Source organism: Papaver somniferum, chromosome 4 (genome assembly GCF_003573695.1).
Source record: "Papaver somniferum cultivar HN1 chromosome 4, ASM357369v1, whole genome shotgun sequence".
Classification (NCBI taxonomy): Eukaryota; Viridiplantae; Streptophyta; class Magnoliopsida; order Ranunculales; family Papaveraceae; genus Papaver; species Papaver somniferum.
The window spans coordinates 136,932,299-136,947,721 of record NC_039361.1 but is presented as its reverse complement, the minus strand read 5'-3'; the positions used below and the strand labels follow the sequence as shown (position 1 = coordinate 136,947,721).

Below are 15,423 nucleotides of genomic sequence, written 5' to 3'. Positions count from 1 at the left end.
CTTCAGTTGTTGCTTCTTCGGTTCTTCTTTCTTTTTGTTGTTCAGTAACTCCATCTTGAGTATTTACTTGTTCTTCAACTGCTATTGGTAATGTTCTAACAGTTTCATTTGTTGAGTTGATATCATTCCAATTCCACTGAGAATCTTCATCAAATATTATATCTCTACTTATAACTATTTTTCCTGTTACAGGATTGTAAAGTTTATATCCTTTTGTTACTGAACGGTAACCAACAAAAATACACTTTTCACTCTTATCATCTAGATTCTTTCTAAGTTCTTTAGGTATATTGCATAAGCAATGCACCCAAAAACTCTCAGATGTCGTACACTTGGTCTTGCACCTCTCCAAGCTTCTTCTGGTGTTTTATTCTTCAAACTATTTGTTGGACATCTATTAAATAGATACACTGTTGTATCAACTGCATAACTCCAGAAGTTCTTTGGTAAATCTTTTGTTCTTCTTATAGTTCTTGCCATCTCCATTATTGTTCTATTCTTTCTTTCTGCAACACCATTCTGTTGAGGTGTATATCTAGCTGTTAATTGATGTAGAATGCCATGTCCTTCCATAAAACTATCAATAACTGTATATTATGTTCCTCTACCAGTTCTTAGTATCTTGATGTTCTTTCCAATCTGCTTCTCAGCATATGCTTTAAAGCTTCTAAAAGCATGAAAAGCATCACTTTTCTGTCTAACTAGATACACCCAAGCTTTTCTACTGAAATCATCAATGAAAGTTATGAAATAATTATTACCTCCATGTGATGTTACTTCAATAGGACCACACAGATCACTGTGTACAATCTCCAACTGTTGTTCTGCTCTTCTAGCTTTGTTCACTGAGAATGGATCTATGTGTTGTTTTCCAAAGATACAATTTTCAACACCTTGACTCTGGAAGCTCTATAATGGGTAGACCTGTCACCATCTCCTTCTTAGACAAAGATTATAAATTGTTAAAGTTTGCATGACCCATTCTCTTGTACCACATCAAACTTTGGTTTCTTTCATGTGTACTATAACAGCTTGCACTTTGATATTGAATATTCAAAGGAAAAAATCTGTTCTTAGTCATATGTACTCTTGTAATGAGTCTTCTATATCTATATCTTATTAAACACACTCCATTGAATATGTTCATAGAATAAACTCTTTCTGATAATTGTCCCATACTCAACAAATTCTGATGTAAACCTGGTACATAGAATACATCCATGATATATGTTTTTGTACCATTCTTAAGAACTATTCCAATTCTTCCTTTTCCCATAACTGGAATGGTAGAATTATTACCAAACTTAACAGTTGATCTTATGGATTCATCAAGATTAGCAAACAATTTTTTTCTTCCACACATGTGATTGCTGCACCCTGTATCTAGATACCACTTCCGATGAAGTTGTTCTTCAGCTGTGTGACAAGCCAACAACATATTCTCATCTTTCACTTCATCTTCTTCTTTTCCTTCTTCTACTATGTTTGCCTTGAAGTTTGATTTGTAATTATTAGCAGTTGTCCTTCTAGGTTTTGTACATGTAGTAGCAAAGTGTCCAAAAATTCCACAATTATAACACTGCACCTTTGATAAATCTAATGGTTTTCTTCCTTGATAACCTGCATTATTAGATCTTCCTCCAGTATTATTTCTTCCTTGATAACCTCCATTGTTAGGTCTTCCTCCAGAACTTGAGTTTCCTTGTTTATTACTCCATGTGACTTGACTTTGTAGAGCTTCTTCTACTGGTTTTGCAGCAGCTGTTTTTTCACATAATCTCTGCTCATAAGCCTGTAATGAACCTAATAATTCATTAAGAGACATAGTTGTAGCAGTGTTACACTCCTCAATAGCAGTTACTTTTGCTTCAAACTTCTCAGGTAAACTCCTTAAAATCTTTTCAACAACTGCTGAATCTTCAACAGTATCACCATTAGCCTTCATCTCATTGACAAGATTCAATGCCTTTGAGAAAAATTCTGATATTGTTTCAGTAGCTTCCATCTGCAATAATTCATACTTTCTTTTCAGGGTTTGTAACCTAACCTTCTTGACTTTGTCAGAACCTGTGTAATAACTAACCAATCCATCCCATGTTGTTTTAGCTTGTTTAATATAAATAACTTTTTCCATGGGTGATTCATGAACACCTTGATGAAGAATATATGTTGCTTTCGAATTATTTTTCCTATTTGTTGTTAGAGTTGTTTGTTGTTCTGCTGTCAAAACAACTCCTTCTGCTGGTTCAACATAACCATCTTTCACAATCTCCCATACTTCTTGATAGATAAAAATATTCTCCATCTGTAACCTCCAATGTTCAAAGTTCTTTCCTTCAAACACTGGCACCTTTATTGAACTTAAACTCGTCATCTTCTTCAACTTAACTTCTCATACCCACAATCCTAGAATCTGATACCAGTGCTCTGATACCAGATGTAGAAAATCTAATATCAAAGACTTAAAGAACAAACGTAACTTAAACAAATCTCTTCTATTGATGTAAATAATCTCATGGCTTTGCAGCCTATTTATAGTTTAACAAACTTGACTCTCAAGCAAAGACTCTTTACTAACATGTCAAACTCTAATTAAAGATACTTCTAGAATATTCTAAACTCTATACAACAAATACTATACGTAACCAAACTTCTAAAACTGGTAAACTTGTTTCTCAAGTTTACTATACATTCTCAGTAACTCAAATCAACTTGTACTAGTTGCTTCCAAGTACGACTCCAACTCCTGTTAGTTGCTTCTACCTAATGCTTCACTCAGACAACATCAACTCCTCCTAGTTGCTTTCATAATACCACATCAACTTGACTTAGTTGCTTCCACATAACAACATCAACTTCTGATGTGTTTTTCAAAGTTGTTGTAGTAATATGATTCGTTCAAGACTTGTGAAAGCGGACTTTAGATTTTTTTAATAAATAAAAATAGCGAACTAAATTAAAAAGATGTTGTGAAAATTATGGAGAGAATGGGACTAGGATTCCACCATTGGTTGATATTAGTGATTTAATAAAACAATAATTATGCAACTCAACATTCAAATTGATTCTAATAATATTTCCTAGACATGTAGATTTCCAAAAGAATAGATGTTAATCCAAGCATAGAATATCAAAACCCTAAAGCAAGCATATTCTATCAAGAGAAAATACACCTAACTAATCAAAATCATATAAACAATTTTTAGTTCAATGCAAAAATCATAATAGAGTTGTTGTAATTAATTAATAAAAATATATCACTTTTACCGAAACAACAACTTCCTCCATAGCCCCAAGGATTGGGTTTAGCTCCGCATATTGGAAACACACTCAAAATAATTTTCCATTGCTCGAAAGTGTTTACAAGTGATGAAATGGGAGAAAATAATGATTAAACCGGGTTTGCTCTAAACGATCCCCAAACTCTCCATCTCCTCACTGATACCCAAGACACTCTTATTTATACTGTGAAGCCAATCTTAGGTCGACAATCATCTCAATTACTCCAAAAGATCTTTGCAGTTAATGAAAGTATTTCATGGGAGTAGTTCCTCTCCATTTTCACACGTCTTCTAAGTTGTATGGTATATCCAAATCTTCTCATTTAATTGAGCCAAATAATGAAGAGAATATCTTCAATTAATTCCGTGAATAATTCCTTCACTGTTTTCGAAAATGTCCAAAAGTATACGATTTCCTTCCATTCAAGACACGTACAAAATCTTACTATCATGGTAAGAAGATAATCATGTCTTAAAAATATCCCCATAATATCATGACCAGAATCTCACACAGTTGAGATTTCTTTTCCCGCCAATCTATCCCGTGAAGAAGAAGATGGGTGCCCCTATCCGTTCCTGGGGTGCGAATAGAGATGCCATGAGGGGTGTCTCTGATCAGCTGCTTGGGTGCAAATATCCTTTGGGTACCCCTTATCATTTGGGTCCCCCTTATCCACAAGTGAGAGTCTGAATAACACGTTCCTTCCGGTGCTTTAGACGACTTTTCGAGCCGATTTTTCCAAGAATGTTTATTTCCAAAAATACCTAAAAACACATAAAATACCATAATAAGTACAAAAAATCGATTACCAACAATACATGAAATTAAGGATAACGTAGACACAAAAATGTGTCTATCAACTTCCGATAGTTGCTTCACTCAGACAACAGTAACTTCGACTAGTTTCTTCCACCAACTATATCTTGGTTTAATCTTCAACAATGCGTATGAAACAAATTATCAAACCTAATTGTGATGACCCTATAATTGGAAAATTTATTCAGTACAAAAGAAAAAAAAATATCAGTCTTAACGAAGAAATCTCTGAAATCCAAGGAAAGAAAGAAATGACGAGATTGAGGAAATAAGTAATTACATAAACTCGATCATATACTTCATTTCATTGTTTGAACATTAAATTAGGTCAAAAATATCGAAATTCTGGAATTGCAATTATGTGGTTGTTAGGATACCACTTCGACTACCCTGACATCTTTTCATATTTAATATTAGTCGTTATTTTCCTAGGTATACTATTTTGATGACTTTTCATCTCTGAAAGTGACATTTCAAAGGTCGTCATGATATTCATTCTAACAACTTGACGACTACTGATATGGTATTATTAATCGTCAGGTTTTTAAATTCCTAAGCATGACAACTAATGACCTCCAAAAATTTTCTTGTGTACTATTTTGTTATTGGTCGCCACTTTATTGGAGTAATATCTTGACGATCAAGTGTCGGTCTTCACTTTGTAGATTGCCGAGCATGACGACTTATAATCGACCCAAACCAAGTTTTCCAGAGTACAACTAGGTTATTAGTCATTATGGTTTTGTTAAAATAAGTTGATAACTTATCTTTGGTCGTCCCTTGTAGAATTTTCGACCATGAAGACTAAGTCCATAAGATAGTTAGTCTTCATTATGTTCGACTGTCTGACATTGACGACTAGTTGCAATGCATTTTCATTGTTCTTGAACTTTTAGTCCGTAGATGACAATTTTAATTGGTTACTTGTGTACTGTGTTATTTTTTAGGCATGCAAAGATCAAGAAAGGAAAAAAAGATGTTACTCCTCCTTCAAAACCTCCTAGTAAAGATGAAAAACTCTTGACTACAACGCTTTTAGACGGGGATTTGTGGAACCTGAAACGCTTAAAATCCGTGAACGGAAAGATACTCAGCCACCACATGAACCAAGCGATTCTGATGAAAACCAATCAATTCCACCTAGTAAAGGAGGTAATAACGATAATGATCAAGGAATTCCAGCTGGTAGAGGGAGTAAGGATGACGATGAGCATGACATTCCACCTGCTAGTTTAGGCTCGTCTTGTATGATTTTGATTTTTCAAACCTAAATAAAATACTTCGACAATACATTGTTTTACCATATAATCAAATTTTAGTTACTAAATTTTTGACTTTGATGTTTCTTTTATTTTTTGGTTTGAAACTCATATATGGACAGAAATAACTAAAGATGAAAAAAATTTATTTAGGAAAATTAGAGAAAACAGAGAAGGTGCAAAGAGTAATGGTGGAAGGTGTGAATATCTATAAGCGTTATAGAGACGATTGTTGGCGATATTAATTATATCGGGAAATATAATCAAGACTGTCAGCAATAGCTATAATCAAAATGCTCGATAACATCTTCATCATTTAACCAGTTTTCCATAATAGCGCAACTGATTTGTCAGGCAACCCGGTATAGCAAATAGAAAATTTGTAGACTGCATAGGAACGTGCCTTAGATCTCCACATAAAATGATCTCGACCCTGAACATAGGAGTGAGAGATGCTTTAATAAAGAACGATTTTTTGGGGATCTTGGTTTTTTTGGGGACCATGGTTCCATTTTTAGCAAGACATTTAGAAGTAAAGTGAAGACAACCCTTGTCCAAATATTTATGTTAATACCAAAATTACCCTTTTTAATTAAGTTTGTACAATGATTAATTAGTGTAATTAAATTAGGTTAATTAGTGATTAGATTAGTGTAAGATTAAATCAATATTATTTTTCTTAAAATTAAGTCATTGAGAGGGAAGAAGAAGGGGAATATAAGAGTTGGAAAAAATCAATTACTTTTTTATTTGTTGAATCCAAACCTTCAAACTACCCAAGCATACTTCAAATTTAGTTTTTTGTTGCTTGAATTGGCCAAAATTTTCTAAAAAAGAGAAATTTTATAGCTTGATTTGGGCTAAGTCGAATAAATTCGGCTACAAGATCTGAAGAACAAGTAACCGAACTTATATGCTAATGTAGTTTGGCTAATGTTCATGAAAGCGCAGGTAACCGAACTTAATTTTAATGGAGTTTTTTACTTTCAGAGAAAAGTTCCGTTAGGAGAAATTTTTTGCGATGTAACCAAACTAAATATATAGGGAATTCGGTTAGGAGAAAAAAAATTGTGAAGTAACCGAACTCAATATATAGGATTTCAGAGAAAAGCTCGGTTTGGAAATTAAAAAGTTCGGTTAGGAAATTAAAAATTCGGTTAGGAAATATTTTTTGCGAAACAGCCGAACTGTTCTTCATGTTCTTCATTTCCAGCAAGTTTGGCTAGTTCGGTAAAGTTTTTCCACAAAATTCCTAACCGAACTTACTACTGTGACTTCCATTTTTAATCTATTTTGATGACTACTACTTAAAATTTTCAATAAAAAACGAATTAGAAGTAATGAGTTTTTGGAAAAATACTTATGGACGGGTTTGTTTACAAAAGCGACGATAAAAATTCAATGAATCGACGACGATAAAAATTCAATGAATCGACGACGATTAAAATTTGATGATTTTGATTAGATTTGTATATGATCAGGTTTAGATGATCATAAATTGATGAAGAAGAGAAGAAGAAAAATTGTAGAATAGAGGAAGAATAAATTGAAGAATTATAATTTTAATTAGGTTAAAGGATAAACTAGTCATCTCCATATTTTAGGACACCCCTTATAACTATAGGGCAGGTGGTCTAATCAAAAACAAAATCGTTCTTAATAAAATACTTCTTTACAATGTATTTGAGAAATTTCTTTTGAGCCTCTAGCTATATAGACTCTATTTATAGGTTAGCACTTGCCTTCTTTGGGCTTGGGCCACATGAGAGATGACAATGCTTCCCCTTAAGTTGGGAAGAACGATTTTTTGGGGACCATCTTTTTTTGGGGACCATTGTCTTATTTTGGGTAGGACATTTAGTAAATATAGAACGCGCGATTGAGGGATACTAAAACTAATTGGGGGATAGAGGAAAAGGACAAAAACTGGATTTAAATATCAAATCAGGGTCGCCCCTTATCTAAGTATTTTACCTAATACCTAATCTACCCCTCACTAATCATGTTTAGTGCTTAATTATAATTAGTAAATTTATAAGATTATTTGATAAATGATTAGTGTGTATTTTTATTTGTATTTGAGTGAGTGAGGTGAGAGTAGAAGGAGGGAAAAAGTATTTGAGAGATAATTTGTTTTGGTGAAAATGAAGGATGATTGTGAAGAGGGAATTGCTGCTAAGAGGTTGAAAATTTGATTTTTTTTCTTTGAATCCACCATTTTTACAGCTGAAAAAGCTCGGTGCCGTAATGGAAGTGGTATGAATACAATGCCGGAAGCAGCCATATCGGCATGGTATTCGTACCACGTCCATGCCGGCACCGAGCTTATCCCCCATTTTGAAATTCAAGCCGGCATAGTATTCAACCAAAAAACTATACCGGTACAAAAGTTGTTTTTTACCTACCGCTATTCCATTTTTTTTTTCTTCTGGTTTTCAGTCCGCTGCCGGCACAGTCAGTTAAATCTCGAGCATGCCGGTACTGCTACCGGCATGGTATGTTGCTTGAATTTATTTGCCGGCACATGATGTAAAGTATCCGGAAAATTGAATTTTTTCCACTTGACTACTGGCATTGACAGATTTCTATCAAGCATGCCGGCATCTAGTTACGATATTGAGTGTTAGTTACCAAGCATGCTGACACCATTTTCCGGCATGGTCTTCATCACTTCCGGCATGTCTTCATCATTTCCGGCATGGTATTCATCACTTCCTGCATGGTCTTCATCACTACCGGCATGGTCTTCATCACTTCCGAATATTAAAAAAAAAAATCGTTTTCAAAGTGAGGAGCCGACAGAGAAGGAGAAGAGAATTTGAAAGGGAGTGGGGAAAATTTAGAATTTGAAAGGGAGTGTGCAATATTTAGGTTTCAAAACCCTAACCCTAAAAGAGATCAATAAGAGGTGAAGATGGAAATGGGGGACATGATTTTGTTTTTTTTTATTTTAAATTTTTTTATTTTAATTTTGAGGGAACGGTATTTTAGTATTTTTTTTCCCCTAAAAACACCCCTTAGCAGACACTATTGGTTGGGGGAAGTAATTTATATCCCCCAGTTAGTTCAAGTATCCCTCAATCGCGCATTCTAAATCTAGGTCACCCCTTATCTCATATTTATATTAATACCAAAATTACCCTCCTGATTTTTTTTGTGTAATGAAGCGTAATTACTAATTAATCATTGATTAGGGTCAAATTAATAGATGATTTTTTTTGAAAGAAGTAGAATTATTGAGTGATTCAAGTAGTAGAAGAAAAAGAAGATGGAGAAAAAAATTATTTTGAGATGGGTGGATATGGAGAAAAAACATCCTCTGTATACCAAGGTATGCTTGTACCTTAGTTAATGTTGCTATAAATGGCCTAAAATATCTTCAAAAATAAAAATTATAACAAAAAAAATTCAACTAGGTCAACAAAGTTCGGTTATATTATATGAATAACATGTAACCGAACTTTCTGCAAATGCAGTTCGGTTAATAAATCCAAAATACACAGGTAACCGAACCAGATCTTTAATGGATTTTTTTGTTTGTTCGACTAGCTGATGAAAAATCAAATGTAACCGAACTACTATGCTCAAGTTTATAGAATTTTGTTCGGTTCAGTCGACTCGACCATGTTATAACCGAACCTTAAACAACAGAGTTCAGTTGGTTTGCAAAATCTGTACGAACCAGTGATTCAGCCGAACCCTTAGTTTTTCCATGCACTTAAATTCTATAAGTTCGGCATGATCACAACGTTTATAAAACATTGCCGAACTCTTCGTTCGGTTAGCAGAAAAAATTGCGACTTAACCGAACTCATTATATAGGTTTTCAGAGTAAAGTTCGGTTAGGAATTTATTTTTTGCGGTTTAACCGAACTCAACTTTTGGCTATATAGAGAAGAGTTCGGTTTTGAATATTTTTCTTTGCGACTCAACCGAACCAGGCGTCGGTTAGGAACAAAAAAATAAATCTTAGATGAAGTGTTCTTCACCTTTAAAAGTTCGGTTGTAAACTAGGTTTTTTTTCAAAATTATCCTAACCGAACGTACTACTGTAACCTCTATATCCAACCTATTTTGATGACTACTGCTTCTAATTTCAATCAAAACGAATTAGAAGTAGTGGGTTTGTGGGAAAAAACTTATGGACGGGTTTGCTTACAAAAGATTGATTAATCGACGATGAAATTTCAATGAATCGACGACGATGAAAATTTGATGATTTTGATTAGATTTGTATATAATTAGTTTAGATGATCATAAATTGATGAAGAAGAGAAGAAGAAAAATTGTAGAATAGAGGAAGAAGAAGTTGTAAATTACCTATAATTTGAATTAGATTAAAGGGTAAATTAGTCATCTCCTCCTTTTAGAACATCCCTTATAACTATAGAAAAGGTGGTCTAATCAAATCATGGTCCAAAAAATAAGAAAACAGTGGTGCCCATAAAATCGTTCGTTAGGAATACCTCTTAAGAATTATGACCATACTGACAAGATTCAACTGAAATCTGGTCAGGAATATGAGTTCACCGAGACAACATTTGGAACATATGGATTCACTTGTTTTGAGCATGCAATTGCAACACTTCAAAGAGGAAAAATGCTGAAATATATCATAACCATTTACAGATACAAAAACAACACCGCAATTCTAAGCTTAGCCTCTTTCAATAAACAAAAAATTGATCCGCAGTTCAAACTACCAAGTTTTTTGCTTCCTCAACAACGGCCCCGAGTAAGAATACATCGTTTAGGAACCTAATTTACCGTGGAGGAATTTGCTAACTAGGTGAGAAATTCATGACTAGACATGGAGGGTAATTTAAGAATCTCCAGCATTGGTTGAGTTGTTACCAACTACAGTGGGAGCTTCAACCTGCATTTTCAGAAAATTAAATTCTAAAGCCAATAATGGTTTTGACAATAACACAGAAATGCTTCGGTCACGTGCGCTGCTTTGTTCTTTTGAGTAGATGTTAGATTCCACAGATGTACTGGAACTCTGCAGACCAGATGCTTGAGTTGCTTTTGAAACTTTCGCTGGCTCCACTGCTCGAACCCTACAATGAAGAAGACATTGATCAGAGGTTCCAGATAAAGAACAACAATTTAATCTCTGGAATCTGAAGATCCATAATTGTAAGACGAAAAGAAAGATGAACCTGCAGTCAATCTGGCACGAATACTTGAGAATCTGAGGGTTATATTCTGTGTGCCCACTGCGTTAAATTGCATCATCAACGACTTCTCAGTTATTCTCAAAGTTGGGAAGTTATGAAACCAAAAAGTTATATTGCTGCAGAATAATACCTAAAGCTCGGGAGCGACATTTTGATGGCAGGTCCCATCCACTTGTCAATTGAGTTTGAATCTGGCACTGCCAACATTAAACTCATATCCAGAAAAATATAAGGTCAGTAATGCTACAAGCAAAAAGATGCACAAGTTGGAGGGAAAGAATGTAAATCATGTTCTAAAAATATCAACATTGCTTTGCGGTTAACTATAATAATAATATTGTTACTCAAATCAATAGCGTAGACGCTCTTGAAACGAAGAATGGGGACTGGTTGGCAAAATCGATTTAAAATGGGAATCATCCTACTCACAAGTTGCAAGGTTAATATTACAGAAATCAGTTGTAGCCGACCCCTCAATTTCAGTTACATGGATATCCATACGATCCTTTGGACTGCTGAAAGCTGTATCAATACCAATCCGGTTAAGGAAATCACTGCCTTTATTTCGTTGCTTCTCCGAGAGTCCCATAGTGCTCTGCCAAGAATGAAAATTAACTTACATTTCATGGCACATTCTAATACATGCTTAAAAAAGTTGAACTTTGGTTCATTGCTTGAGGACACTATTCCCAGTTTTCCCATGGTTCTTTCATTAGGAAAGAAGTGACTGGTAACTGGTTGGCACCAGAAGACACAATCTAAAATCAGGACCTTAGTAATAAGTGTATCGTCTCAATCGGACTCTGTGTTCTTACATATTCAAACGCTTAATTTATCAGTCATATAATGATGCAGAATGTAGCTGCTAATGTGGCCCTGATGGTTCCAGTCCTACGATAAATGCACTCAGCACGAACTCTGTTACTACTTAATACTTTCATAACGCATACCACTGCCATGCAAAAGCTATAAACATTTAATCAACTATGTATAAAAAACTTAAGAGCAAGGGCGTGGATAGGATAAAACACCCTATCCCTTTCAAAACGGATTAGGAAAGCGCTGAACGAGTGACTTCTCTACTGCGGGAAGTAAAAGCGAACGACTTTGTGGGTGAAAGGGTGCTCTTCTAGTCCCATAGTGGGAGCAAGTTTGCTCTTTTTTGGGACACTACTTCATCTGAAGTAGGGTCCTACTCCCCATAGGATTTACTCTAAGCACATAATTTACCTTTGAGAATCCAGCAACTTGACTCGGGAGGCCTACCTCCTGTTACAAAGAAGGTTGATATGAGTAGAATTCCAGTTTTTAGGAATTGGTATCATTGCAACTTCCAGCAAATATTCTTTGAAATCAGACCATGAACTCAACTTCATAAAACATGAGACAGGGAAAACATAATCATGATAACATACAAAACGAGGAAAAAGTTGAATGTAAAGTAATTTTTCTGGAAAAAATGACAGAAGATCTGCTAAAAGAGTCACAGCAGATCCCGAACCTTTCGTCCATGATTGCATGCCTCGTGGCTGCTCACAAGTACCCTCGCAGCCCATCTGTACCCATAAATAATTGAACTGTGTTCATTTGTGTATCACTGATAAATATCATTATGTATATGGTTTAAGAACACTTCAAATGACATTAGCTCAACAATACATGTGCATTAGGAAACAAACTCACGCGCAAGAAGTCGGGGGGTTCCAAACAATTCCAGCAATCACAACAAGCTGTCAGTGAAAATTTAATTGTTAGTTATAAAACACGAAAAAGGAAAAACAAATTTGTCTTCATTTTCTGTATCTGTAGATTGCTTATATATCAGCTGATCTGAAAACCTGGAAGTTAATCAAGAACAGCCGTTATAATCAATTGCAAACCAGCCCGCTGCGCCACATTATAAAACCAGAACGATCTATGGGGGTTATAACGGGAACAGTCTCCTGTTACCATTCTCAAGAACTGTGAATAACAGACAAGAACCATCGACAACGGACGTTGTTGTTTCCATTTCCCTATTTTTGTGACCGTTATAAGGGTCTACTTCATACATTGCTTGGAAGTACTGAATAGTACTAGAATGCGAGAAAATACTGAGATTCACAAACAGAAAATCCTCAAATAAAGATAGAAGGTAAACATTAAAATCAGACATGTATTAAAATAAAAACGAAGAAACACATTTGACAACATGCCAACCTCATCAAATATTCCAGCAGGGCTGTCATCATAGTGAGCAAGGAAGAATCCACCTAGAGTATATCTGCAAGATCCAAAGCTCACCTAATCAGTATTGACTATGATAAATGACAGTGTTTTATAAAATGGACAAATGCTGAGTACCCAAAAGCTTCAACCAATCTAAACTCCTTAGGGATGAAAGTACGGGCAGTTTGTGCTTTCACAAGATGAAGCTGGTACAGGGCACTGAAACACAAAATAAAAGCATTTATGCTGAAAGTTACAAACCCATAACCACGAAACCCGACAGCAAAAGTAAATGAAAACTTAAATTAGAAAAGAGAATGAAAGAGCACTTGCCTTCCTTTGAACAACCATGGAGGCTTAGCATATCCTTTGCATGTCTTTGTATCAGAAACTTCCATGTGTCTGAGATTAGCGACGAAAAAATTGCAATCCAAAAGAATAAGGAGATGTCAGTAAAGAATCCTAGATGGGACACTCATGGGTGTGCCGATAAAAAGAAAAATCAAATCCGTGTTAAGATTGTCCATCCAACTCAAATCCAATTGCCTATAAGTAGTGGATAAGCCAGAATGATTAGAAACCGTTGTTCGTTAAGCTCTCAATGTCCATGAGACAAAAAGCTCACCATTTCCGTATCAATTCAAAAACAAAAAAAGACGCAATCTTTAGTGAATGATGCGAATCCATAAAGTTTTAACAGACAAATTGAATCATCAATTCGGTACCCAGAAAAACCCTAACTTCAGTTGGAATCTGAAAGGGGAAAAAAACAATTCATAATGCTTATTGCAATTTAAAGATTCAAAGTAGGAATTGAAAGATAACTTACTGGATTTGAAGCTTTCAAAAGCAAATCCCCAGCTTCCAAAATCCTCACTCTAAAAATGAGTGCAGCTGAGAAACTGAAGTCACTGATTGTTTGAGAAAACAGATCTAAGCCTCACCGTGCGGGACCCACCTTAACGGATAACTTATTTTTCATTTCCCAATGATTTGGCGCCATCAAACTGAATCTTCTTTATTATTAGCCAATCATTTGATCACAGCCGTCGGTTCCCCTTTTCACTACCTTCCAAATTAGAAAGTCGCGCCAAAATATTTGCTTATCACTCTAGAAAGAGAGAAATGGTTATGTGTTTCGCTACAACAATGATGTACGGCTCTCTAAGGTTGTTCACCAATGGAACCAGCAAGACTTGGTAAGACTTCTGCTTTATTCACCCTTGGATATTCACAACCTCTTCTGTTTTTGTTTTTTTTCTATCCTGTAAGTTAGTTAGCGTATTCCGAGCGAGAAGAGAATTACAAAAATAGAACTTCCCTGTTGATTGTTCCTGTGTTAGCAATAGTCGCTAATATAGGACAGATTTCTAACAGTTTAATGTGCTCAAAATCATGCATATGAATAAAATCGGAGGAAGGAGAAGCCAAATGAAAGTCTCATGTCGATCACAACCAAATGATCTGATGATTCTCACGGTTCTTCCTATTGCGGAGGTAGGGATTCGAACTTCGTAATTGCCAGAATCCATTCCAATTCAAGGAGTTCGGAAGTAGTCTAGGGTATCAAAAAAGAAAAACCCCATGCTGATGAAGGAGATAAAACATGCGAAACCAAATTTGTTTTATCCTTAAATCAAGCCTCCAAAATAAAATAGAAAAAGGGCACGGCACAATGGGGGATACCCAAAAGAAAAAAAAGTTATGAAGTAATTTAAGAACCCCTTATCCAAATAACTTTTGTAATGGATGAACTACCTTTGAGTATCATCCAAGTGTGTTAACAGTTGGTAGAGGGAAGTGTTACTCGACAATGTCGACCATGGAAATTTCAAGGCAGATAATTCAATTTTCACACATTTTTGCAAACCACAGTCGGCATTGGTTCAAATGGAATCGACATTGGTAACTAACAGTCGATATTGGAATCATGAAAATCGACTATATGCCGACTCCTAACATGCAAAAATACCCAAACAGATTAATTTCAGTCGGTATTGAATTCAACCTACAAACAATGTCGACTAAAACAGTCGGTATTGGTTCACCAATAAAACAATACCGACTATAACTGTCGGTATTGCATTCAAACTAATATCAGTGTCAACAGTTACCAATGTGTACCACAAAAAGAATATTAAAACAAACCTAATACATAGAATGACCTGTCTGTCTTTGTCATATAAAAGTTTTCTTCTCGGATTTATTTGAGATATCTGGACCTTTTAAATTGTAAATTTGATTCGTTACATGATGTGTCGTTGAACCATTCCCACAATTTTCATACATTGATACTATGTCAATGCATAAATGCTACTGGGTTTCTTGGTGGGTTTAGGCATTTGAAAAATCTGATGCATCTCGATGTCACAAGTTATGATATTAAAGTTCTACCCGATGATTTTACTGTTAACCTCACCTAGATCAAAGTATTGATTTGGGGCTTTGACATGGTTAAGAACCTTTATTTGGCAGGTACTAAGATCAAAGTGTTACCAGAATCATATAAAAACTAATATCGGTATTGAAATTGATTTAAGTTTTCATGGGGGATAGAAAATTAAAAACAACCCTTTAACCAAAATCCATCCCCATATAACCGTGGGGGCCCCCAATTTGTGAGAGTATTTCTCAGTTGTGCCTTCATATAGAACATTAACAAGAAATGTTTCTTTTCC

General features: G+C 35.1%; 1 protein-coding gene across 1 annotated transcript; it reads right to left on the bottom strand.

Moving 5' to 3' along the window:
- Positions 1 to 9,950: 9,950 nt before the first annotated feature.
- On the bottom strand, positions 9,951 to 13,658 carry LOC113362769 (protein NEOXANTHIN-DEFICIENT 1-like). Its single transcript, XM_026605265.1, has 11 exons — positions 13,575 to 13,658; positions 13,079 to 13,147; positions 12,881 to 12,964; positions 12,737 to 12,800; positions 12,221 to 12,267; positions 12,039 to 12,093; positions 11,768 to 11,806; positions 10,967 to 11,132; positions 10,668 to 10,734; positions 10,520 to 10,576; positions 9,951 to 10,417 (listed from the first exon to the last, which is right to left on the bottom strand). Exons 2-11 carry the CDS (start codon positions 13,141 to 13,143, stop codon positions 10,180 to 10,182), a joined length of 882 nt encoding a protein of 293 aa, XP_026461050.1. The 5' UTR covers positions 13,144 to 13,147; positions 13,575 to 13,658; the 3' UTR covers positions 9,951 to 10,179.
- Between the last annotated feature and the right edge of the window lie 1,765 nt (positions 13,659 to 15,423).